Source organism: Myotis daubentonii, chromosome 13 (assembly GCF_963259705.1).
Source record: "Myotis daubentonii chromosome 13, mMyoDau2.1, whole genome shotgun sequence".
In the NCBI taxonomy this organism is placed as follows: domain Eukaryota; kingdom Metazoa; phylum Chordata; class Mammalia; order Chiroptera; family Vespertilionidae; genus Myotis; species Myotis daubentonii.
Genome location: NC_081852.1, coordinates 59,775,449 through 59,798,713, shown reverse-complemented (window position 1 = coordinate 59,798,713; position 23,265 = coordinate 59,775,449). Strand labels below are relative to the sequence as shown.

Here is a 23,265-nt window from a genome sequence, read left to right as displayed (position 1 = left end):
CCTCTGCCCCGCAGTCCTGGGAGCCATCCTTCCTGGTCAGGAGGGTGTCCTGGCACAAACCACACTCCAGGCACACCCCGGTCCCCTGGCCTGCCGCAGTCTTGACTCTGGGAACCTAAAAGCAAATGCCCCTTGCCCAGCAGCGTGGCTCAGTGGCTGAGCATCAACCTATGAGCCAGGAGCTCACAGTTCCATTCCTGGTCAGGACACAGGACCAGGTTGCAGGCTCCATCCCCAGTGGGGGGCGTGCAGGAGGCAGCCGATCAATGACTCTCTCTCTCATCATTGATGTTGCCATCCTTCTCGCCCTCTCCCTTCCTCTCTGAAATCAATTTAAAAATATATAAAAAAGCAACACCCCTCCGGTACTTATTCATCTGCTGTGACCAAAGGACAGCCCCGTCCAGTCCAAGTGTGCTCACCAAGGACAGTCCGCTACGGCTGCGGATCCCGGGAAGCCGGGACGGAGCGGGCCCGGGGCGTGGGCACAGCCTGTCACTCTCACCGACGTCATATCTGCAGCTGCCTGAGGAAATGGAATTTCACGCCTTCGCTTGAATGCAGCCTTTATTGGACACAGAAAAGTAAATAACAGCCCATAAACTGTTTGCTGATACAGGAACCGAAGATCTGCTGATAGCACACCCGCTGAGGAGGCATTCATGCGACGCCCAGAATAAAAATGAGAATTAAATGTCAACATTCATCTTATCTCCTAAGAATAAAGGCATATGGGACAATGAGCACGTCCCTCTGTTATCTGTTTATTTATTTGTTATCTCGAAAGAAAGCTGTTTGCAGATTGGGACAAGTGGTCGAACAGCGCAAACAAGTTGGGTGATAATCGGACCCGGTCAGCAAACACGCTGCGGCTTCCCTCCGCAGGGATGTGGCCAAAGCGCCAGCGCTGCCCAGGGAGGCCCGGAGACAGAGGAGAGGGCAGGGCAGCAGGCAGCACCTGCCGGGGCTTGGGGGTGACCTCGACAACCGTGACATCACACACCAGGGAGAGATGGCGCTCAGAAATCCTGCCACATGACTGAATGCCCAGCTTCTGCACGACAAGGCTGAGTCCCTTCTCACCTGCAGATGCCACACCTGACTCAGGTCAGAGTCAAGACCCTCCCAGGGTGCCCGGCCGGTATGGCTCAGTGGTTGAACATCGGCCTATGAACCAGGAGATCAGGGTTCGATTCCCAGTCAGAGCACAATGCCGGGTTGCAGGCTCCATCCCCAGTAGGGGGCATGCAGGAGGCAGCCGATCAATGATTCTCTCTCCCCACTGATGTTTCCATATATTTCTCCCTCTCCCTTCCTCTCTGAAATTAAAAAATATACATATTTTTAAAGACGCTGGGCTCCTGATTGCCCTCAGAAGGGATGGGGCCTTCAAGAACCTTCCCAGAACATGGAGGACGACATCCAGGCCAGACGGGCAACAGAGAACAGACTACGATGATCCCCGGGAGCCCCGGGAGGGGGGCAGGTGAGTCAGAGAGAGAAGCGAAAAGGAAAAGGACAAATGCTGCATCCACAGGTGAGCAGATGCCCCAGGTGCCACAGGCAGAGCAGATGGTGACCGAGGGCAGACAGGCGTGCTCAGGGGCAAAGGGCTCCTTCCAACTCAATACACTTTGAAAACACAGGAGGTCCAGAGGCCTCCCAGGATGTGGGGGAAAGTCAGAGACACAAAAGATGAGAGAAAATAACAACACATGAGGGGGGACGATCACGATGGCTGCCAGCCTCCTGCTGCGACCCCAGAAACACAGCATCCCCACGCGGGAGGAGATGACATATAATATGTTTGTAATCGATGTAAAGGTCATGTGAATACATCATACTCTCTTACATGTAATTTCTCTCACACTACATGTAGTCACATTATACTCTATGTGGTACATGTAATACAAAGTATAACGTGTAGCACAATATAAAATGCAATCTATAATCTATACTCACAGCACATGTGTGTGTACGTCTGAGTGTGTGTGTGAATAAGAGAATTTCCCAGCAGTAGAGAACAATGAATCTGAAAAGGCCCACAGACTTTCCCCCAGAATTAATATTTTTAAATGTGTAGCTACCATCAGAACATCCCTGTAGATCAAAGATAAACCTGGTGCCCTCGCCATAGTGTCTTTCCAGAAAGAAAACACACCTGTGAGCTCACACGGGCTGGAGTGCGCCCTTCCCTCCGCGAGTCCCGATTTTAGAAGACGGTGAGAGCAATTCCTTAAGAGAAAAACAACTCACGCCCGTATTGTGTAAACTTGACAACCTATCCGTCAAGTTTGCAGGCAAATGAGAATTTTAAACATCAAAGAGATTGGAATTTCCTTTTATTGGGACATTACGGTAGCAGATGCTCCAGGCAAGTGTGGCTGGGATAGGAGTGGAGACGCCGAACCCCGAGACGTGGCTGTCAGCCAGCAGACGCCGCCCGCATGGCAGCTACCGGGATGCAGGAGGGATGATTCGGGAAGATGGATGCTTTGAGGAACGGAGGCCCTCGGGGGCTGGGGTGGGGAGAGAAGAGGAACTGAACGGAAAGGTGCCGAGAGGAATCTGAAGACCATCCTGGTGACACACAAGAGCACAGAGTCGGGAACAACCGAAAGGAGACGGGAGGAAGCCCGGGCCTCAGCTGCTGGGGGTTAACAACGAGGCGAGTGAAGGTGTCCGCTGGGTTCTGGTGCCAAGTGTGGTCCTGAGGTTGGGACTCTCATGGGACAGCACTTATCAATATTAACGAAATCTAGTTAATATTAATGACATCTAAATTCATGTCACCATCTCGCCGGTAGGCGTGGCTCAGCGGTTGAGCGTTGGCCCATGAACCAAGAGGTCACCGGTTCAATTCCCAGTCAGGGCACATGCCGGGCTCCATCGCCAGTAGGGGGCGTGCAGGAGGCAGCCTGTCAATGATGTTTCTCATCATTGATGTTTCTATCTCCCTTCCTCTCTCTCTAAAAATCAATAAAAACATATTTTAAAAAAAAAACAAACATGTCACAGTCTGAACATGCTTTCCCTCCGTGACTTCATAGACTAAGGGACTAAGGGGCTCAGGTGGCCCCCGCCCCACCCGCTCGGCTGCTGAACTGGTCTCCACGCCAGCCCCGGGGTGAGGCTGGGAATCACGAAACCTGGCACATCTCCCTTCTCCTGAGCACAGGAGGGTCGCTGTCTTCCTGCCCAAGGACACTCCGGCCTTGGGGCGACAGTGTGGCGGAGCTGGGGTGACCACAGGCCGAGGCGGGTTCTGCAGGGACCAGGATGGTTCCCCTGGTGGGCATGGGGTGGAGAGAAACCCCGCCAGGGCCAGTTCTCGGGCACCTGGAACCAGCAAGCTCCACCCTAGAGACGGGGCCACCCTGTGGCGGCATCGCTGTCAATCACGCCGGGCCCAGGCCTGGCACTGAGCCTGACTTCAGTCCCATCCTCCCCGCAGAAGAACCCGAACCTCTCAGAACACATCTGCGCTGAGGAAGGGCTGGCCGGCCTCCCACACTCTCTCAGGGGCGTAGGCGGCATCACCGCCACCAGCGTGCGGAGCAGGGACCGCGACCCCACCGCGTCCGGGAGAGAGTGTCGGAGAAACGTAATTAAAGGGTCGCGAGGACGGAGGCTGAGGGAGCCGTGCTAATTGCAGTGTGTAATCCGCCAGGCGGTCCTGCCAAGCCTAACCTCCTCGGAATTCTTTGGACTCGTCTCCGATTAATTATTTTTGGAAATAACAGCCAACATCATAGCTTGCTAATAGGCTTAAAATAATAAATTGGGGGAACACCGAGAGGTTTACGCCGGCTTCGGCTAAGCGCCCACTGTGACCTCACTGTGCAGGGGGTGCGTGCTCGCCCCACGGAATCACGGCTCTCCGAGTCGGCAGCCATTCCGCCCAGAGGACACGCGCCTCCAAGGGCAACGGCCCGACCAGAGGTGGGGCTTCTGAGGCGGCCGTGGGGAGTCATTCTGGCGAATAGTCAAACCTGGTGCCCTAGTGAAGAGCCGGTCTGAGGTCGGCCTTGATAGAAGGGATGCAGTGTGTGTGCGCGCGCGTGTGTGTGTGTGTGTGTGTGTGCATGTGTATGCGTGTGTGCATGTGCATGTGTGCACGCACGTGCGTGCGTACATGTTGTGAAATTGGTGAGACATTCCCGGGCCCTCCCAGTGTGAGAAGGGGGCTGTGCTCCTTGGGCTGCGAGAGGCGTCAGGACGGCTGCCCAGGACGCAGCGGGAGGCCCGGGGGTGGAGTCCCCATGGCGGGCGGTGTGCAGACTGAGGGTGCCGCCTGTCAGCATCACCCCGTGCTTTGGTTGGTCTGGGCCCCATGGGCACAGTGTTACTTCAAGCCCCTGGTTGCACGTTGCTGAAGCTCGGCTGTCAGGCCAGTGAGCATGGCTTGCGTGTGAGCTCACGTCTGTCCAGTACTCGCGTGTGAGGGCTAGGGAGCGAGGCCTGTGCATGTGGAAAGAACATCGGCACGTTCTTGCCCACGATTATCACATTTTGAAACGTGTGTGTAGAAGCAGCAGCACCCGCTCAGCCTGGCCTGTGTTTATCCGCTTCTCGCCCCTCAACGACCTTAACCACCAACAGGACACCCGCCCGGGTGAGCCCCTCAGTATAGAAACAAGGCCAGGTGTATGTGACACAGGCGATCACAACCGGAAATGACACCAGATCCGGCGACAGGGATGCACATGAGCGGAGACGAGGCCTCAAGCCCCAGAAGACGCCACAGCGGGTTTCAGCGCTGATTCTCCGACTCCGCCTGCCGTCCATCCTGATCCACCGCGGGGCTGGGCCCTCACGCTTCTCCCGATGGTTCTCCAATCCGCCTCCCTCTGACCCCCCACGGCACAGCACCTGTCACCAGCGCCCCGCGTGGCCCAAGTCACCTGACAACACACCCAGCCCACGCACTGACCCTCACACTCGGGAGCACACGCGTGTGTGGACATGCATGCTCCCACAGGCACACGGGTTTAGTTGGGGTGACAGATTCTCTTTCTGCAGGTCCCCTTAGTCCAGTGATGGCAAACCTTTTGAGCCCGGCGTGTCAGCATTTTGAAAAGCCCTAAGTTAACTCTGATGCCGTGTCACATATAGAAATTTTTTGATATTTGCAACCATAGTAAAACAAACACTTATATTTTTGATATTTATTTTATCTATTTAAATGCCATTTAACAAAGAAAAATCAACCAAAAGATGGGTTCGCGTGTCACCTCTGACACGCGTGTCATAGGTTCGCCATCACTGCTTAGTCGCATCCTGGGTTCACCTCTCACAGGGAATGAACCGTTCTCAGGAGGACCAGGTCCTGGGCGGAGGCACAGGTATAAACAAATGCGACACCAACGTGAAGGGGACGGCCTTACAGCCAGAAGCACGGGCGGGAAAGGCTTTGCGAAGACACCTCGTTTTGAGCAGAAAAAAGGCCATCACAGAAGAACGAATGAACTCTGATTACACTGACGCAAAAGGCAGAAAAGCCACAGCTCCACAGCGACTGCTAGAGCCGCACACACCTGGGCGCACGAGGTCATGGCACCCGCAGGGAGCGACTGTCCCCGGCCCGCAGGAGCCGGGGCTCCCCGCATCAGGGCAGGGAAATGCCCCTTCCTTAGGCTCAGCGGGACGTCTCGGGCCTGTTGTCTAGCGTTCTGTCCACGTGGCACACACACATGCGTGCTGTTAACGTGAGTGATGCGTTTCCAAGTTCCTTTCCAACAGCGGATGGAAGCTAACAGGGGAGATGGCTAATGCCGAGCCCGGAGTTCCCTCCCCATAATGGAGCCCGGTGGGCAGACACCACGGAATGGAGCCCGGTGGACAGATACCACGGAATGGAGCCTGGTGGGCAGATACGAGCAGAGGAGGTGGGTGAGCAAGAGCAGACTCCCCTCCTGCCAAGCCCTTTGGATTCCAGCCAGGGGCTCCCCGTTTAGGAAACTCTGCACCTTACACGCCTAAGGTGCACACGTCTCTCTCTCCCTCCCTTCCTCTCTCTCTCTGAAATCAACAAAAACACCTCCTCGGTGAGGAGCGAAGAAGTGTGGCAGTGCCCGCGCGGCCACGCGGAGCTCGCATCCTTAACAGGAGTTCATTTGTGGAAACAAACTAGACAAAGTCTTTTTTCCCCAGGTTGTTTAAATCCAATATTTTTCCTCCCGAGAGCTGCGCAACCCCTGTATTCGACACACAGCTGTCTCTCCCACAGAAGCCAGCTGAGTCTCCGACACTCTGGAGTGTAAGTAATTGTGCTGCGGTGCTATTTTTGTCGCTGAGCCTCTCTGAAATGTTAATATGTATTATGACATTCTTCATTGCAGTGGAGGAGGAAACAATTCCTGGATTTTTTTTTTAAAAAAAGGGAAGAGGCTGCATCCGCCAGCCCCGGTGCCTGCTGCCCACCCACGGGTTTCTCCAAGGAGGCAGCGACAGCCACGGATCGGCTGCGCCCTCGGTCCTGGCACGGGGCCTTCCTGACGCGGTGGCTCAGTGGGTGAGTTACTGAGAGGGGGAAGCAGTCACGCCCAGCTGCTCGGTGGCGGGACAGGAAGTTACAGCCACCCACTCACTCGCCCTGGAGCGAGGACAGGTGGCGAGCGGCTCCCGGGCAGATGGCTCTGCCTCCTCCCTGTGCTGCGCTGCCTGGTAATGACTCCATCGTGGCCGCCACTCCCCCCACCTCCTCCCTTTCTCTCCTGGATGCTGACGGAATGGTGGGCAGAGGGTTAAAAATAACCACCGTCACTCTTACCCCGAGGCTCGCCTCGGCAACGTCATCGCCTCCCGCAGGCTGCGCCCACCCGGCACCTGGGCCAGGGCGCCTGTGGACACTCAAGACGTGGGTCTGGCCCTAGCAGATCAAGGGGTAGAGCGTCAGCCTGCAGACTGAAGGGTCTTGGGTTCCATTACGGTCAAGGGCACCTGCCTCAGCTGCAGGCTCAATCCCAGCCCTGGTTGGGGTGTGTGCAAGAGGAAACCAATCGATGTGTCTCTCTCACATCGATGTTTCTCTCTGCCTCTCCCCCTCCCTTCCACTCTCCCTAAAAATCAATGGGAAAATATTCTCGGGCGAGGATTAACAACAACAACAAAAACATGACGAGTCTGAGGACCCACCCAGAGATGGGGACAGCGGGCCCTGCTCTGCGACAAACCCTCCTGCAGGACTGTCTTTCTCCCCTCGGTAACTTCACCTCCTCCTTACACACCAGGAAATGCACAGGGTGTCAGATACGTTTCACCCCGAACGTGTTTGTGCTTGCACCGAAGTGCTAAGGCTTCAGGGAACGGTCAGAAATGAGGAAGGCTGTGTCACTGAGACCTGCTTGAGGAGAAGGGAGAGGAGGTGCCCGCTGCCACCATCCCCCATCGCCCAGCTCCCCCGTCACTGCCCACACCTGCAGGTAACCCTGCTGTGCCCGCCTCCTGCTACTGCCCCTCAGATAGGAGCAGACCTGTGAGAGGGAGCATTCGAAATCCTGTGGCCCTGGCCAGTGTGCTCAGTGGGTTGAGCACTGTCCCGTGTACTGGAAGGTCATGGGGTCAGTCCCCTGTCAAGGCACACACCAGGGCGCAGGTTCTACCCCCCGTCTGGGTGCGTACAGGAGCTGGCTGATCGATGTGTCTCTCTCACATCGATGTTTCTCTCTCTCTCTCTTTGCCTCTCTCAGCGCCAATAAAAACACATGCTCGGGCGAGGAATAAAAAATAAAAGGGAAATTCTGTGAAGTCGAATAAGTTACACAACCTGCTGATGCACAAAGTGGAGAGTGGTCACGGGAGCCGGAGAAGCTGCCGTGGAGTCACGTGTGGAGCCGACGTGTGAGCGCGACCCCGGTGCCCGGGGCAGCCCGCCAGCAGATGACTGACAGCCCAGGGCGGGGACAGGTGTGAACAGGCTGAGGTGAGCAGGAGGCCAGGAAAGCACGGTCCCTGAGAAGAGCAGCCGCAGGGACGAACTTGGCTGCAGGTGCCGGCCACTTGGGCAGAGGAAGCACCGCTGATGGGAGACTGGAACAGGCCATGGGTTCTTTCAACATGTGCCCTCTTTGGGCTCTAAGTCACGCTACGGGTGTGTAATGTTAGCGTAACATGGCTGGCCTTCCCAGCTCCCCGCCTACTTCCTTCCAAGCCCTTCACTTACTGGGTCACTGACGCTCCCGATGAGGGCAGACCGTCCACACCCCAATACGGGTTCCCACCGTCGATGTGGAATTCTAGAATACACACCGCCGTGTCCGGACAGGCACCGCTAACATTTGGGGCCAGACAGCTCTTCACCACGGGGGGGGGGGGAGGAGAGGGGGGCGGGCTGTCCTGGGGGTTGTAGAACGTGGGGCGGAACCACTGGTCTCTACCCACTAGAATTACATCCCAATAGCAACCCCCCCCAAATGCCCCCAGTCATTGCCAAATGTGCCCCAGGGGGAACACCCCAGCCCATTGGATAAAATGGGAGTGATCGTCTAAGTGCAAAAGGATTACTCATCGCAGCGACATTGAAGTTCACCTGCTTTGATAAGATCCGCTTGAATGCGGAGCAAACCCCACAGAGAGCTGCACGGCGGTGGTCTATGAGCTCTGCTGTGCTAGCAACGCCGCCCTCGCTTCCTCCTCCCCTCCAGGCACCTACGTTCAGGGCGGCAGGGATTGCCCAGCAGGCGGCCCGGACCCCACAGAGAATGTTCACCAGGAGAGTCAGCTCTTCAGTCTCACAGAACCTCGTTTGTGGGGCGGCTGACGGCTCAAAGCAGCCCTGACAGACACCCCTCGGTCCCTCCGTGGCCCTCAAGCCCTGGCTCTCAAGGGACATTGTGTAAAGGTGGTCACCGGGACCCTGGCCAGTCTCACTGGCACACCTCCCGCTGAGGCCAGGAGGAGAGAGCCAGGAAAACATTATTTGGAAGTCGCATCACCCGAAGACCCCCACACTGGGGGCACGTGACATCCCCTGATGCTGGGGATGGGCCCCAGAGCCCCGGGACCACCCCCTGGCTGGGGTCCTGGATCCAGACCCAGCCTCCAGCCTGCATTTCAGCTTCACCCAGGTGCCTCCTCAGTAAAGCCAGGTTTCCAGGAACTAGACCAAGGCCAATACTGTGAAGGCCATTCTAGAAGCCGCCTGAGCCCCCCTCTGCCCCCCCCCCCCCCCCCGCATCTCTTTGGCAGCGTCTGGGCGGTTATCTAGGAGACAAAGCCGAGGCCTGTCTGGTTTCTTCCCGAAGGCACATTATGGCAGATGTGATTACAGAGCCTTACAAAATGCAGCGCGGAGAGATGCCTGATGAGCATCTACTTTATAAATCCCGTGAGAGACCCAGGAATGAAGCTACTCCTGGTGCCATGGTGTTCGGTTCTAAGAGTAACTTCCTTGAAACACAGTCAGTCGTCCTTAATAAGCGCCAATGGATTGATGGATCTGAACCAAAATCTTGACACGGCTGTAAATTATGTTCCACTCAAGAGATTATCTCTGTGGTTTACTCATTTCCCCGTCACACCCCAAATGCATGCTCAGTAACATGCCGAAATAGACGTAAGATTTTGTCCTGGAGAGTACAATACACCGCTGACCAGCTAACTTATCAACCCGGCGGAGAAAGATGGAAGCCGGCGGCCGTGTTGAGAAGGCCACGTTGGAGTTACCAGATACCAGGTGAGCAAAGCAACACTCCCCACACTGGAGACAGCCACGCTACCTCCCTTTCTACCTAGAACTCGTACAGGTGACAATCTAGTGATATTTGTTATTGCCGATAACCAAGCAACTCATGATACTAGTACTAGAATTCTAGCCCAGCCGGTGTGGCTCAGTGGGTGAGCATCGACCTATGAACCAGGTGGTCATGATTCGATTCCCAGTCAGGGCACAGGCCTGGGTTGTGGGCTCGGTCCCCAGTAGGGGGTGTGCAGAAGGCAGCCGATCCGTGATTGTCTCTCATCATTGATGTTTCTATCTCTCTCTCCTCCTCCCTTCCTCTCTGAAATCAATAAAAATATATATTTTTAAAAAGAATTCTAGCATTATCTCCAGGGTACAATTAATATTAGAACTCTGCAGGCCCTAGCCGGTCTGGCTCAGTGGATAGAGCGTCGGCCTGCGGATTGAAGGGTCCCAGGTTCGATTCCAGTCAAGGGCATGTACCTGGGTTGCGGGCACATCCCCAGTAGGGAGTGTGCAGGAGGCAGCTGGTCGATGTTTCTCTCTCATCGATGTTTCTAACTCTCTATCCCTCTCCCTTCCTCTCTGTAAAAAATCAATAAAATATATTTTAAAAAAAATATTAGAACGCTGCAGAATTTCCGTTTGTCTTATGGAATCACACAGAAAGCTAAAATCAAAGAGCACTCGCCCAGGAGACGTGGCTTTTGCTACGTGTAAGGAAGGGACCTAACCGTGCGTTCACAGGACGGCTTGGACACATGACGTCGTGGTCACAGTCCACAGACGCCCATGTACACTGTGAACACGTGTGGACAACGGAGTCTCCACCCATCGGGACCGGGCCTCCCACTTCCCTCCTGAACCTCCCGCAGGCATCGGGCATCGGTCACTGTGCAAGACACCAGGATGCCTGCCCCCTGAGCCACCTGAGGACTTTTCAGAAGAGACACCCCTCACCCCCACCCCACGGCGCCCGGACTCAACACCTTCGTGGCCATCCTGGCCGTCAGGCACGCCCACAGGCTCCAGCAGGCTTCACAGAGCTCCTGCCGCGGTGGGCAGACCCCAACCCTGTGCTCGGAACAGGCCCAGCTGCAAGGCCAGCTGGGCTCCCAGGCGCCGAGAGTCCATACGAGACCCACGGAGTACGTTTCGTTTTGTGTTGACTGGGATGCTTGACTGCCTTCTGGCACGCTGCCTCTGCTTCCCTTCGTGTTCTGGTAAGAAAATCTCAAACTTCTTGGTGCCGTGCCCTGTCCCCTACGTGTCCCCTCCCCTAACGAGTTAGCAAGGGCCGTGGCACTTCTCAAACAGAAACCGGGAGCTTTGCCCTGTGGCAGAAAATGCCCGGGTTGACTTAACAAAGCCTTGTTGAAGGGACCCAAGTCCCTTTGTGTAGATGGGTGATGAACAAACCTGAATACCGCCTGCCCCGCCCCACCCCTGGGCCAGTCTGGCTGCCCCACAGCTCACGGACCCAGGAGGCCAGGCGCCTGCGGGTGGCTGGTCCCACCTCCTGCTCCTTATCGTGGATTCTGGAACCGACTCGCAGCTCTGAAGGCCGTGCTCTCGCTTACCAGGGAAGGGGACAGTCCGCAGGGGTATCTTGATGGGTGCCAGCGTCAGGAAGTGGCAGGGCTGCGCGCTGGAGGGGGACGGGCCCCCAAGTCCCTCAGCGTCCACGGAGACCATGGCTGCGGCCGCGGCGGCGATGGCGATGGCGGGGCTGCTGCCCACGGGCTTAAGGCTGTTGTGGCAACCACCTGCGGGAGAGGGACGGGAGGTCAGCAGGGGACACCAGGGCCACGGGAGACAGATGCCATTTCATGATGCAACGCACGAGCACAGAACACAAGAGTGGGCCAGCCCCCTTTCTTGGGAGTGGACGCTGTGCCACTGCCCCAGGGCTAACGTGATGCGTTCTCAGATGTCCAGGTGACAGAGCACACAGCTCTGCGACGGTCGCGAGCCGCCACGCGGACCGTCGCCAGCTCCTCGGAGAAGGGGCCAGGATGCAGGGCCGTGCAAAGTCAGAGGTGACGCTGGGAGCAGGAGCTGAGGGGGCCCAGGGACCAGCACAAGCAGCATGGGGGGTGGGGGGTGGAGCGGGGAGCTGTGCTGGGGGCAGAGAGGGCCCTGGGCACGTGGCCGCCACCCAACTGGCCACCACCGTGGGGAGGCCCCACCCCTCTCGGCCTGGCAGCTCCTTGTGAGGGGTCGGGCTGCAAATACAGATCCAGCTGGGATTATTCGGCATCACCGGAGAATGCGAAAGCCGACTTCTTCTCTGCTTTCTCTGTAAAGCTTAAAAAAAATAAAAAGGGGGCCCTCAGTGTCTGGAATAACTGGTTTCTGCAAAACACTTTGTAGGCACCAGCTTATATTGATGGTGGAAGTCTTGTTTGCTCAGCTCTGGAAAGCAATCTGGAAATGTGTTTTCAACGAAAGGACTTGTATGCATGCATATTAGCATAATCAGCGGACACAGACATTGGGGCAGTGGGGGCTTGCCTGGGGTGGGAAGGGCTGGCGGGGTGGGGCAGGGGGGTTCAAGCAGGGAAAAAGGAGATATATGTAAAACTTTAGACAATAAAAATAAAATTTAAAAAAAGAAAAGAAAGTATGATCTAAAATATAAATAAATAAATAAATAAAAATTCCATAATACCTGTTCGCAATAAATTGAGCTATCATTCTCAAAGGACAATAAAATTAATTGTGCAATGGGAAAAAAAAAATCTTAATACAGTTCACAACTTTTAACCTGGCATTTCCCTTCCTGTAATTCATCCACGTGCCCGATGCCTTAAGACAGAGGTTTTTAGCAAGAAACTAGAAATTATCAGCGAAAGGCACACCGCTGCATGTGCGTCCACTCAGTGAGACGGCAGCAGCCAGCGCGGTGTGGGGAGGACACTCGGTGAGCAGGGACGGCTGCGATGTGCTCAGTGAGCAAAGCAGATCACAAAACCACCTCTGCCCGCACGGCCTGCCCTTCGGCCAACGGTGCCTCGTGGGCTGGCTTGATGCCACGCACGTTTAGCTCCTGGGGACAGAACGCAGCCCACAGAAGCCCGCCTTCAGGAGCACACCTGCCCGGAGGGGAGCGCACGCGGGCTACGCTCTCCTTGTCGGTTTGCTTTATATGAAGGCCGATGGCACCGCGGAGAAACTGGGGCAGGGAGAGAGGACGGAGAATCGGAAGGTGGGTTTCAGCTTTCGATGGGTTGTCGGGAAGTCCTTACCGTGAGGTGTTTCAAAATACACTTCCCTTCTCATCCAAGGGCCTCCCCGGGTCCAGCTATGAGTCAGAGCCCCGTCTCCCGGGCCAGGGACCCGCCACACAAACTGGCCGCGTCCACCTAACCAGCCCACCACACTAGGTGCCGTCCATTATCAGCAACCGTGACCTGCACAGCCGCGCCAGCATGGAGACACGCGTGCGTCAGCCGATGCCGTGATGTTGTGAAAGCCCCTCTCAAACGCTTCTGCTTCCACCTGCCTTGCCCTCCGGCTCCCGCAGGGGTGCTCTTCGTCTGCAGGTGTTTTCCCGGGGATTCACCCACATGCCTGCCCGGCTCAGGGACAGGTCCGCTGCTGTGGCCCAGCGGGAACCACCAAACCCGATGACTCCGGGCTGCTGCCCAGGGATCCCGGGCATGACGTCACTTCCTGTTCACACAGCGGTTTACCTGGGAAGGGTACACTCCCTGTGTTCTGAAGGAACGGATGCTAAGGCAAAAGCTGCTTTGTAAATGGAAGTGTGGGGACGTTTCTATTACCAGGCGACGATTTTGCTGTCAGAAATGATGTGTCAACTGAAAAGGAAAGTTAGGAAGCAAACTGATCTGCCTGTTTAAAAACAAACACGTGGAAAGATAGTTTGGGGCTTGTTTTGAATTCATTTGGTTACCAACTCACTCCAATGAGTTCCCCAAATCGACTATTATCAGTGGAGACAGAAAGTCAATAACCAATAGCGACAACATTCTTTTCTGAATGGGGGGGGCGGGGAGCTGGGAGGAGGCCCCAGGCCTCGGCCAGGGGCGAGGCGTGCTGACATCAGCACAGGTACCTGTGGGGAGCAGAGCCTTGCTCCCGCCGCCAGCACAGGAGCGCCCTGGGCTCAGACACGGGCACCTGGTGGGGGGCAGAGTGTGCGCTGGGAGGAGGGAGCCGAAGAACTTCCGCTGCTGGGTGTGCAAGATGAAACGGGGGGCCTGGCGTTTTCCTGCGCCCCCGCCACAGTCAGGCATCTCGCTAGCACCTCTGCTCACCCGTCTGCACAGGCTCGGCCGGAAAGACGATGATGCCGCAGGGAGCCCGATGCAAACAGATAAACGCCGCAGGTACCAGCTGCCCACGGAGCCACCCAGGCGCAAGGGCACCCTGGGATGCCAGCCGTCCCCACCCCCACCCCCCAGAGCCTCTTGAGCTGACTCTTGGAAGAGGAGCAGGCACTCAATAAATTGTGCCGAAGGATAAATAATTAGCATAACTCGCTTTCCCCAGAGGACGGCAGAGAATCCCTGAGTTGGGTAAATAACAGTGAGATAAGAGAGGTCCAGCCAGAGAGAAAATAAGAAAACTGCTAAGCCAGCTAAGAGATACGCCAGAGATGCTATCCCATAAGGATTACTTATAAAAAATCAATGTTTTAAGCAAAACAGTGATTAACCCTGTGCTTCCCTCGGCAGCGGCCTGGGGAGGCGAGCTCCGTGCTGGGCCTGCGCTGCCCTTTTGTTTATCATCACCGTCTACCTCCTCCAGGGCCAAACTTGCAAAGAGCTGTGTCGGCACATTTTGTCCCGAGAAACCTCCTGACAGCCACGCGTACCTGTTTGCTGCCAAAGACAACAATCTGGGGAGGGTTAAGGAACTTCAGGCAGGCCTGGGGACCATGCCAGCACCAGGCAGGCCCGGGGACCATGCCAGCACCAGGCAGGCCCTGGGACCATGCCAGCACCAGGACGCTGTGTCTGACCCCAGGCCCTGCAGGCCCACCCCCCGCCGAGACACCTGGCCACCCAGGCATCTGGAGGACTCACCTTGGCACCCACCTGGGCCCTATGCACGGAGCCTCTGCCAGCGGCTGGCACGCTCACTTACTGAAACCTCCACTGGCCTCAGCAACACGGAGGGGGCGGGGATGGGGGCGGGGCAGGCGGGCTCTTATAAGACCTTGGCCAGAGAGAGGTCACATTTGAATTCAATGTGCTCACAGAATGGGCACTGAGTACATTTCTTTGAAAGGCTTATTTAAACTCCTGGTTGAGCGGTTTCTCTACAATACACTCACAGAGAGATTGTTGAGAGCCCCACAGATAAACTTAGCTTCTCGTGCTACCCTGTCTCACCCGGGAGAGATTGGCCACATGTGGCTACTGAGCCCTGACCTGTGGTTCATGGCACAGGGATGTGCTCTGGGTATAACACACACTGGGTTTCAAGAGCAAAACCAAAGAAAGGGTAAATGTCTCGTTAATAATTTTATATTGATGACATGGTGAAGTGATAATGGTCTGGATATTGGACTAAATAAATGACTAAAATGAATTTCACCTGTTTTGTTATGTCTTTTTTAAAAATATTTTTTATTGATTTCAGAGAGGAAGGGAGAGAGAGGGGGGGGAGAGAGAGAGAGAGAGAGAGAGAGAAACATCAATGATGAGAGAGAATCATTGATCGGCTGCCTCCTGCACGCCCCACACTGGGATTCAAGCCTGCAACCTGGGCATGTGCCCTGACTGGGAATCGAACCGTGACCTCCTGGTTTATAGGTCAATGCTCAACCACTGAGCCACGGCAGCCTGGCTTGTTATACCTTTTGAAATATGAGTACCAGAACATTTTAAATTCTACATGTGGTTCCCGTCGTATCTCCTCTAGAGACTGCTGCTTTCCAACATCTGGAAACTTCCAATGAGATGAAAGTGAGGCGATAGCCCTAATTTCCTAAGTCCGCTTTTATGGAATTCCGACATCTTCTTTGTCATTTCCTGGCCCCATCTCGGCACTAGTATAAAGAATCGGTATCACATCTGTGACTTAGAACTGTCACCTTGCATGGAATTGATTCATTACGTTGTGGAATGTCACCCATAAATTCAAGGGGGGGAAAAAGATCACCAGCCATAAATTCCTCATTTTTTAAAATGATATAAGTTGTGTTGGTAAACACAGCCCTCATTTAAGTTTTTCATTATCTAGGCAGTCTCTCAATTTTAGTTGATGCCTGAATAATTTACCACTGGGTCTGGAGACACAACCAATTTTCATACAAATGGCGCCTTGAGGTACGTGTGATACAGACAAAATATAAGGCATCACCGGGGAGCTGCTCGCCCGGTTCTTCTGGGGAGGGTCGCCGCCTCCCTCCTGTCCGGAGCGGCGTCTTGTGGGGATTATCCGTGAGAGCAGGTGGGTACCGCCAGCACGGAAGATGCCACTGATGTGCTGCACTCAAGTGCCCACAGCTAGCACACAGCTGGCGAGTGGCAGGACCGTTTGGAACCCAGGCAGACTGGCATCAAAATCCTTCTCTCAAAGCAGAATTTTAAGCCACTTGCTGGGGGGGGCTGAGCAAGCGCTTTCCATGTGCGGCATTTTCTGGCTTCTCCCAGATGGCCCGATTTCCGGTGCCTCTGGGATCCCCCCGTAGTTTTCTCTGGAACCAGAATTAAGCGCCGACATATCTATCCACAGACCACAGGGCAGAGCCCAGGCTGACCCCCACCAGCCTGAAAGGCCCTGAGGGTCTCCGGGCAGCTCTGAGACTCAGACACAGCTGCATCTTCTGCTAAGATGTCTGCTTTTCCATCCCAGACAGGCAGCGTGTCTCCCCCAACGCGCTAAGCAATGTTGGGGGTTCCCAAAGACTTCTCTGTGCAGCCTATGACTCCAGATCTCTGGGTACCAGGCGCCCCGTTTGAGGGCGACGTCACAGGATGGGTTCCGGGGAGCCGACTGGTTCCGGACCAGGGCTGACTGGCTTCGGTGACACTTGACTTCTGGCTCTCTCCACATCACCAGCACCCGGACACACAGTCTTCGGTGGGGACAGACCGCTGCACTCGGGATGGGCGCTCTGTGGGGACGCTCGCTGTCTGGGAAGCTGCGTGCTGCCACGTGTGCTGGAACCCATGGATCCACAGGGCATGTTTGCAAGGATGCAGTGAGAGACCTCTTCCCCAGGCTCTTCCGGACGCTGATCCTTCAAGGACGCAGCCCTTGACCTGACGCGTGGTTAAAGATACACCCGCATCACCCGCGCAAGGCGGGGCCCTTGTGGGACAGGTGGGCCGGCTCCATTATCTCCTCGGTGGGTGTCTCGGGCGGACGAGCCCCAGCAGCAGGTAACACCCTCATTTTCAATGGCATGAGGAAGAGAGAAGCACTTCCATGTATCCTATGGCTTTTGTCTGACTATAAAAGTAATACCTGCACGTTAAATATGGAAAAAAAGCCCTTGCCGGTTTGGCTCAGTGGATAGAGTGTCGGCCCTCAGACTGAAGGGTCCCAGGTTCCATTCTGGTCAAGGGCACGTACCTCGGTTGCAGGCTTGATCCCTGGACCTGGCTGGGGTGCACCAGGAGGCAGCCGATCCATGTGTCTCTCTCACATTGATGTTTCTCTCTCTGTGTGTCTCTCCCCCTGCCTTCCACTCTGTCTAAAAGTCAATGGGAAAATATCCTCTGTGTGAGGATTAACAACAACAAAACAACAGCAAAGGAAATAAAAGATATTATAGAGATGGAAATAAAAGTACCCCTCACCCCGGCAAACAGCAACCAGAAATAGCCACAGTTAACATCTTGATGTGTCTCCTCTGTGTGCTGTCAGTGTGCGCATGCCTGAGTGTGAGCGTGTGTCTGGTGCTCCAAGAATTCGGATCATCCGGTTCAAACGGTTTGTCCCCTGCTTTTAAACATTTACTAAAATAAAATAAAAGCATTTGCTTTTGTCTAAATTATCTTCCAAATGCGATTTTATTAAAAGTTGGAGGTATTTTAAATCGTGATGTTTCACAATTCGCTTGGCAATTACCTAGTCAAGGACATTGAAGATTTAATTTTCCTCTTGGGATTATAAATTGTCACGTGCTCTTTCTGTAACCGGCCATATACATAGATTCATGGAGTGAAATGATGTTAACATCTTAAAGGATCTGAAAGTCCAATCGTGCCGGTGTCCAACCCCAGCAGGTCCAGGGGTCCCCAAAGGTGTAGACGGATTCGGCGAAGAAGGAAAGACTTGGAGACAGCGTTCAGTTGATCAGCAGCCTAGCCAGGATCTCCAGCCAGGATCTCCAGCCAAGTTCTGGTCTGAATCTCCAGAGAGGTTCTGCTTAGGATCTCCAGCGAGGTTCTGTAGTCATGTTCCCTCGCTAGGTTCTCCAGCCAGGTTCAGTCCAGGTTCTCCAGCCAGGTTCAGTCACCAGGCTCTAGTCAGGTTCTCTTGCCAATTTCTGTAGTCAGGTTCAGTCCAGGATCCCTTGCCATGTTCTCTCCAGCGAAGCTCCTCCATCTCCAGGTTCCGCGTAGGTTCTGTCTTCTGAATTCTGACTCTTGCTGTCTTGTTGCATCTGTATTTATACCAGTTGATTCCAATCCTATCAATCTCTATTACAAAGGTTAGGGTGTTTCTTATCTCCATTCCAGGGAGTAAAGATTATGTAGCTTAAGCATGATTGTTCATAGTTAAAGTGATTAATTGCCCGCCTGGCACTTAGTTGAGGGGTTTTATTCCCTCCCTAACTTCAGGGGAAAATCCCTACCTGGGGATTCAACCTTTCTCGGAGAGGTGACCTTGGTTAAAACACAGCGCCAAGAAGGTGAGCGAACATATTAAGAACCGTATGCCATATATGCCAGGTCCCTTGAAACAGCAAGGATGGACCGGCTCCCGGCACAATCGCATGACTCAAAACAAACCACTTCTAATAGTTGTGGAAGAATGAACACTGTTCTCTACTGCACACACTGAGGAGAGCCAAGGTTTTTGAAAACCTGTGCCAATTTAATAGGAGAATGTTATATTTGCTGGTTTAAATTTGCATTTCCTGAATTACCTGTGAGTAAACCACATCTTGCATAATAATCATAATTATAAATAATAATTTATAATAATGCTGTGAGTCATCCCTTTGTGTCTATTTTTTTATTATGGTATTAGAACATTGTCCTCCATAACAATTCTTTTAAAACTTATTACGTTAATCTATATGTAGATTAGTACATCAGTACCACATTTTAAAAACTGATGTAACTTTAGAATAAGTTAAATCCCTCTTACAGATTTTTAAAAATATTTATACAGGGTGTCCCAAAAAAATGTATACACTTTAACACCTGACAGCTCAATTTTGAAAATTAAATGTGTTTTAATAAATATTTCCTTTCTAATTATTCAGAGTGTGTGTATACATTTTTGGGGGGCACCATGTATTTGTTCATCTCAGGTGTATATTCCACGATCAAGATTTTTAAATTTTTTCAAAAAGTAATATAATTAGCATTGTACTACATCCATAACTTAATTTGAAAATCATTGATATCTCACAATGTTCCATTTTTCCTACCCAAGTCCATAGTGAGTCTCTCTAGTTGAAAATAATTCCACAAATTCTTAGTTTCTTTGTTTAAGGTTCATACATAAGTGAAGGTTATGAGCCATTTATCTACATGCCCTGACAGTTGTGCCCAGGTACTTTATGATTGTCTGTCCCATATGAAGACGGCATCCTCCCCCTTGCAACATCTAAGTAACTGTTATCACGCAGAAAATCTGCTGTCTTTTGTACATTTGTATTTTATCATCCATTTTGCCAAACTGTTCTGTAAGTTCTGAGAGTTATAAAGTTGAATGTCATGAGTTTTCAAAATATAAAAGTTATAAACTTCAAGTGGCATTTCCTACTTGTCTTTCATTTCCTATTGCATGGGCCAAAAATGATCAAAGTAAAAGGTAAATAGTGAGTGATTATCATGGAAACACCAATGGTGTTGGCCATGTAATGTAGCAGATTTTGGATACATTTTATGTATCATGTTGAGGGATTACACTTTGGTCTTTAGTTTTCTGATTTTCCTAAATGGCTATTGCATTTTATCAAGTCATATATCTTCCTATCCTATATAATAAAAGGCTAATATGCAAACTGACTGAACGGCAGGCAGAACGAGGGTTGCTGTGATGCGCACTGACCACCAGGAAGCAGACATTCAATGCAGGAGCTGCCCCCTGGTGGTCAATGTGCTCCCACGGGGGGAGCGCCGCTCAGTCAGAAGCCAGGCTCACGTCTGGCGAGCAAAGCGGTGGTGGTGGGAGCCTCGCCCGCCTCCGTGACAGCGCTAAGGATGTCCAACTGACGGAGGGTGTCTGACTAACAGGAGCAGGCCTAAGCCGTCAGTCAGACAACCTGCAAGGGCTCCTGGACTGTGAGAGGGCACAGGCTGGGTTGAGGGACGCCCCCCCCCCCCACACACACACACACAGTGCATGAATTTCATGCACTGGGCCTCTAGTAGCCTAATGAAAGAACATATTTTTTCTTATTAAACCCACATATATGATGTCATTGCCATGCTTTTCTTATTTTTATACAATTTCTGCAACGCTCCACTGAGTCCTGGCAGGTGTTATTGTTACCAGACTGTTACATTCTCAATAATAATTTTAGGATTGTTACAGCTCCCCTTACAACTGAAATCTGACCATATAATTTACTTGTTTCTGTTTGTTTTCTATTTTCTAAAAACATTAGTAAAATGGGTCAATAATTTCTATAATCTATATTAGCATGTCACCATTTTCTATGTTCTGAACAAACTATTGTTATTAGAGGGTTCTCCTTGGAGTTTGGGAGACTTTACTGGGGAAGCTTGAGAAGTGTCAGGCTCAGAGGGGACTCGGGCTAAGGGGCAGGGGAGAAGGAGGTGTCCGAGCAGAAGTCTGGTCAGAGGAGGCAGGAGTCCTGTGGGCATTTATGCAGGTGTCCATCTTGATCCAAGTTGACCACCTCCCAGGAAATATCTAACCTAATCATTTAAAAATGACTAATACTGAGAAAAGATGTCTCCAGTTAATGTATTTCTGTTTTTATAACCATCAGTGCGGACAGCATTTTTCATCAATTGAATTTATTTTTGTGTTTAAAACTATAAATGTTTGCCTTTATTCTTATGTTTTGCTTCCTCGGGTTTTCCTTAGTTTTCTCTAACCTGCTATTGCCTTGATTTGAAAGTGAATTTACGCTGGTGCCCACACTTCCATAGTTCACATCATCATCATCATTTCGAGCTTTGGATTCGCTCGGTAGTACCACTGCCCACAACTCATCACTCCTAACAGGCACAAATCATGTTTGCTTCTGACATAAAAGGTCTAGTTTTCTCATCTTGACTTGTTTCATTCCTTTATTTCCGGTAGTCTTGTAACTTCAAGGCTGCCGGGTGTCTCTTTAGGGTTCATCTTTAATTTTCACTTCCACTGCACTGTGGCAGGCAGGTGAGAGCCCCACTGTCACTCTGTCATTTTTTTTGAAGTGTGCTTCATGGCGTTATTTTTTTTCTCTTCGCTACTATGGAAACTTCCAGCAATAATGCAGTGGAGAAGAGCACCAAGAGCCCCACGATCGCGTGACCACCGTCCACGGTCACCAGCTGGCGGTGGGCATGTTTCCTCATTACACACGTGTCCCCCAGCCACACGCCTGGATTCAAGCACACGCGGCGTGGATTGAGCTTCTCCTCACGTTGCAGTAGTCAACTCTAAAGTATAAGAGTTCTTTTAAAAAGCGTAAGCACAGAACACCTGTCACACCTACAGATTGATAGGATTAACATAATTCCTTAATATTATTCAAGACATAGTCAGTGTCTGGATTTCCCCAGCTGTCTTCCCATCTTTTTCTTTCAAACCAGGGTCAGATAAACTTCACACATAGCACTGGGTATGTCTCTTAAGTCTCTTTAAAAAAGCAAGTGTTGGGTGCACTGGCGTAAAATTTGCATTCAGCTAGTTACTCTTTTCAGGTGCACAGTTCTCCGAATTTCAATAAACACAAGCAGTCATGTAACCACCACCACAGTCAGATACCTGTCCACAACCCCTAACCCTCTCCCCGCGAGCCCCCCATCGTCAATACCTTCCTCCAAACCCTAACCCTGGAAACCACTGATCTGTGTCTGGTCTTAAGTCATGAAAAGGGCATCACGTATGACACGGATGTTTGCTTCTGGATCGTTTCACCTAGCATCACGGCTTCGGGGTCCAACCGCCGGCTGCTTGTACCAGAAGCCGTGCCTCGGTATCTCCGTCATCGTCCATCACTCACCAAGTGACGGACATTTACATTGCTCCCGGGTCTTGTTGCTTACAGACAAAGCCTCTGTAAGCCGTTGGGCACAGGTGTCTGGGTGGGCATATCTGTTTTTCTTGGGTGACTGTGTAGGCATGAGATTACTGGGTATCGGATGTGGGTATGCCTGTGAGAGACGCCCACACTCACCCCAAAGTGACTGCATTCCCACCAGCAGGTTCTGAAAGGGCCGGCCGCTCCCTGCGTGTTGAAGTTACAGCCCCTCTGAGAGGTGTGTGGGCCCTCACGGCGGACTCGGTGTGCCTGGCCCTGATGAGGGCAGCGAGCATCTTTGCGCTCATTTGCCGTCCACACGTCTTTGTTGGCGACGCGTCTGGTACACATTTTGCCCATTTTGTTGGGTTGTTCGTTTTCTTGTTCTTGACTTGTGAGAGTTCTTTGTGTGTTCTGGATATCAATTATTTATTAGGTATATGCTTTGCCAGTATTTTCTCTTAGTATTTGGCTTTTCTTTCCATTCGATTCAAGTACTTCTAAGCGCGGCAGCACTTCATATGGATGAGATCTAGTCCATCCATGCGTTTTCTTTTATGGCTCACGCTTTTGGTGTCATATCTCAGAAACCTTTGCCTAATTCAAGATCACAAATCTCTCTTTTATGTGTGTGGGTTGTTTGTTTTTTTCCCCAGAAGTTCTAGGGTTTGGGGTTTTATAATCACACCTATCATCTACTGCGAGTTAATTTTTGTATATGATACAAGGTATTGGTCAAGGTTTGTTTTTTGTTTTAAAGACCAGTCCCCAAACCATTTATAGAAAGTCAAGCTTTTCTCTATTGAGTCGCCCTTATGCCTTTGTCAAAAATCAATTGACCACGTATGTGTGTGCCTATTTCTGGAAGGTCTATTACTATTCCTATTGATCTTTGGTCTTATCCTTTTGCCAATTCCACAAGGCCCGCATTCTTATAGCTCTATCACAAGCATTCAAATCACTTATTTATGCTTCCTCCACGTTTAGTTTTCTTTCTCAAAACTGTTGTGGCTACTCTACTTCCTGTGGCTTCCTATACCAATTATAGAATTAGCTTGCAAGCCACTAAGAAACTGGGGGTTTTATTTAGGATTACATGGAACGTATAGGTCAACCTGGAAGGAAGTGACATCTTAACGTTATTGAGTCTTCCAGCCCATTAACACAAAATATCCCTCCATGTATTAATGTCTGATTTCTCTAATCAATATTTTCTAGTTTTCTG

The 23,265-nt window shown here is 52.1% G+C and overlaps 1 protein-coding gene across 1 annotated transcript in view; it reads right to left on the bottom strand.

The window, feature by feature from the left end:
• Positions 1–775: 775 nt before the first annotated feature.
• Positions 776–23,265, bottom strand: part of TCERG1L (transcription elongation regulator 1 like) — a 34,146-nt gene continuing 11,656 nt past the window's right edge. The window contains exons 4-5 of the mRNA XM_059661994.1: positions 11,263–11,448; positions 776–1,083 (exon numbers count right to left, since the gene is read on the bottom strand). Coding sequence (XP_059517977.1) covers positions 776–1,083; positions 11,263–11,448 — 494 coding nt within the window. The remainder of the gene's footprint in view (positions 1,084–11,262; positions 11,449–23,265) is intronic.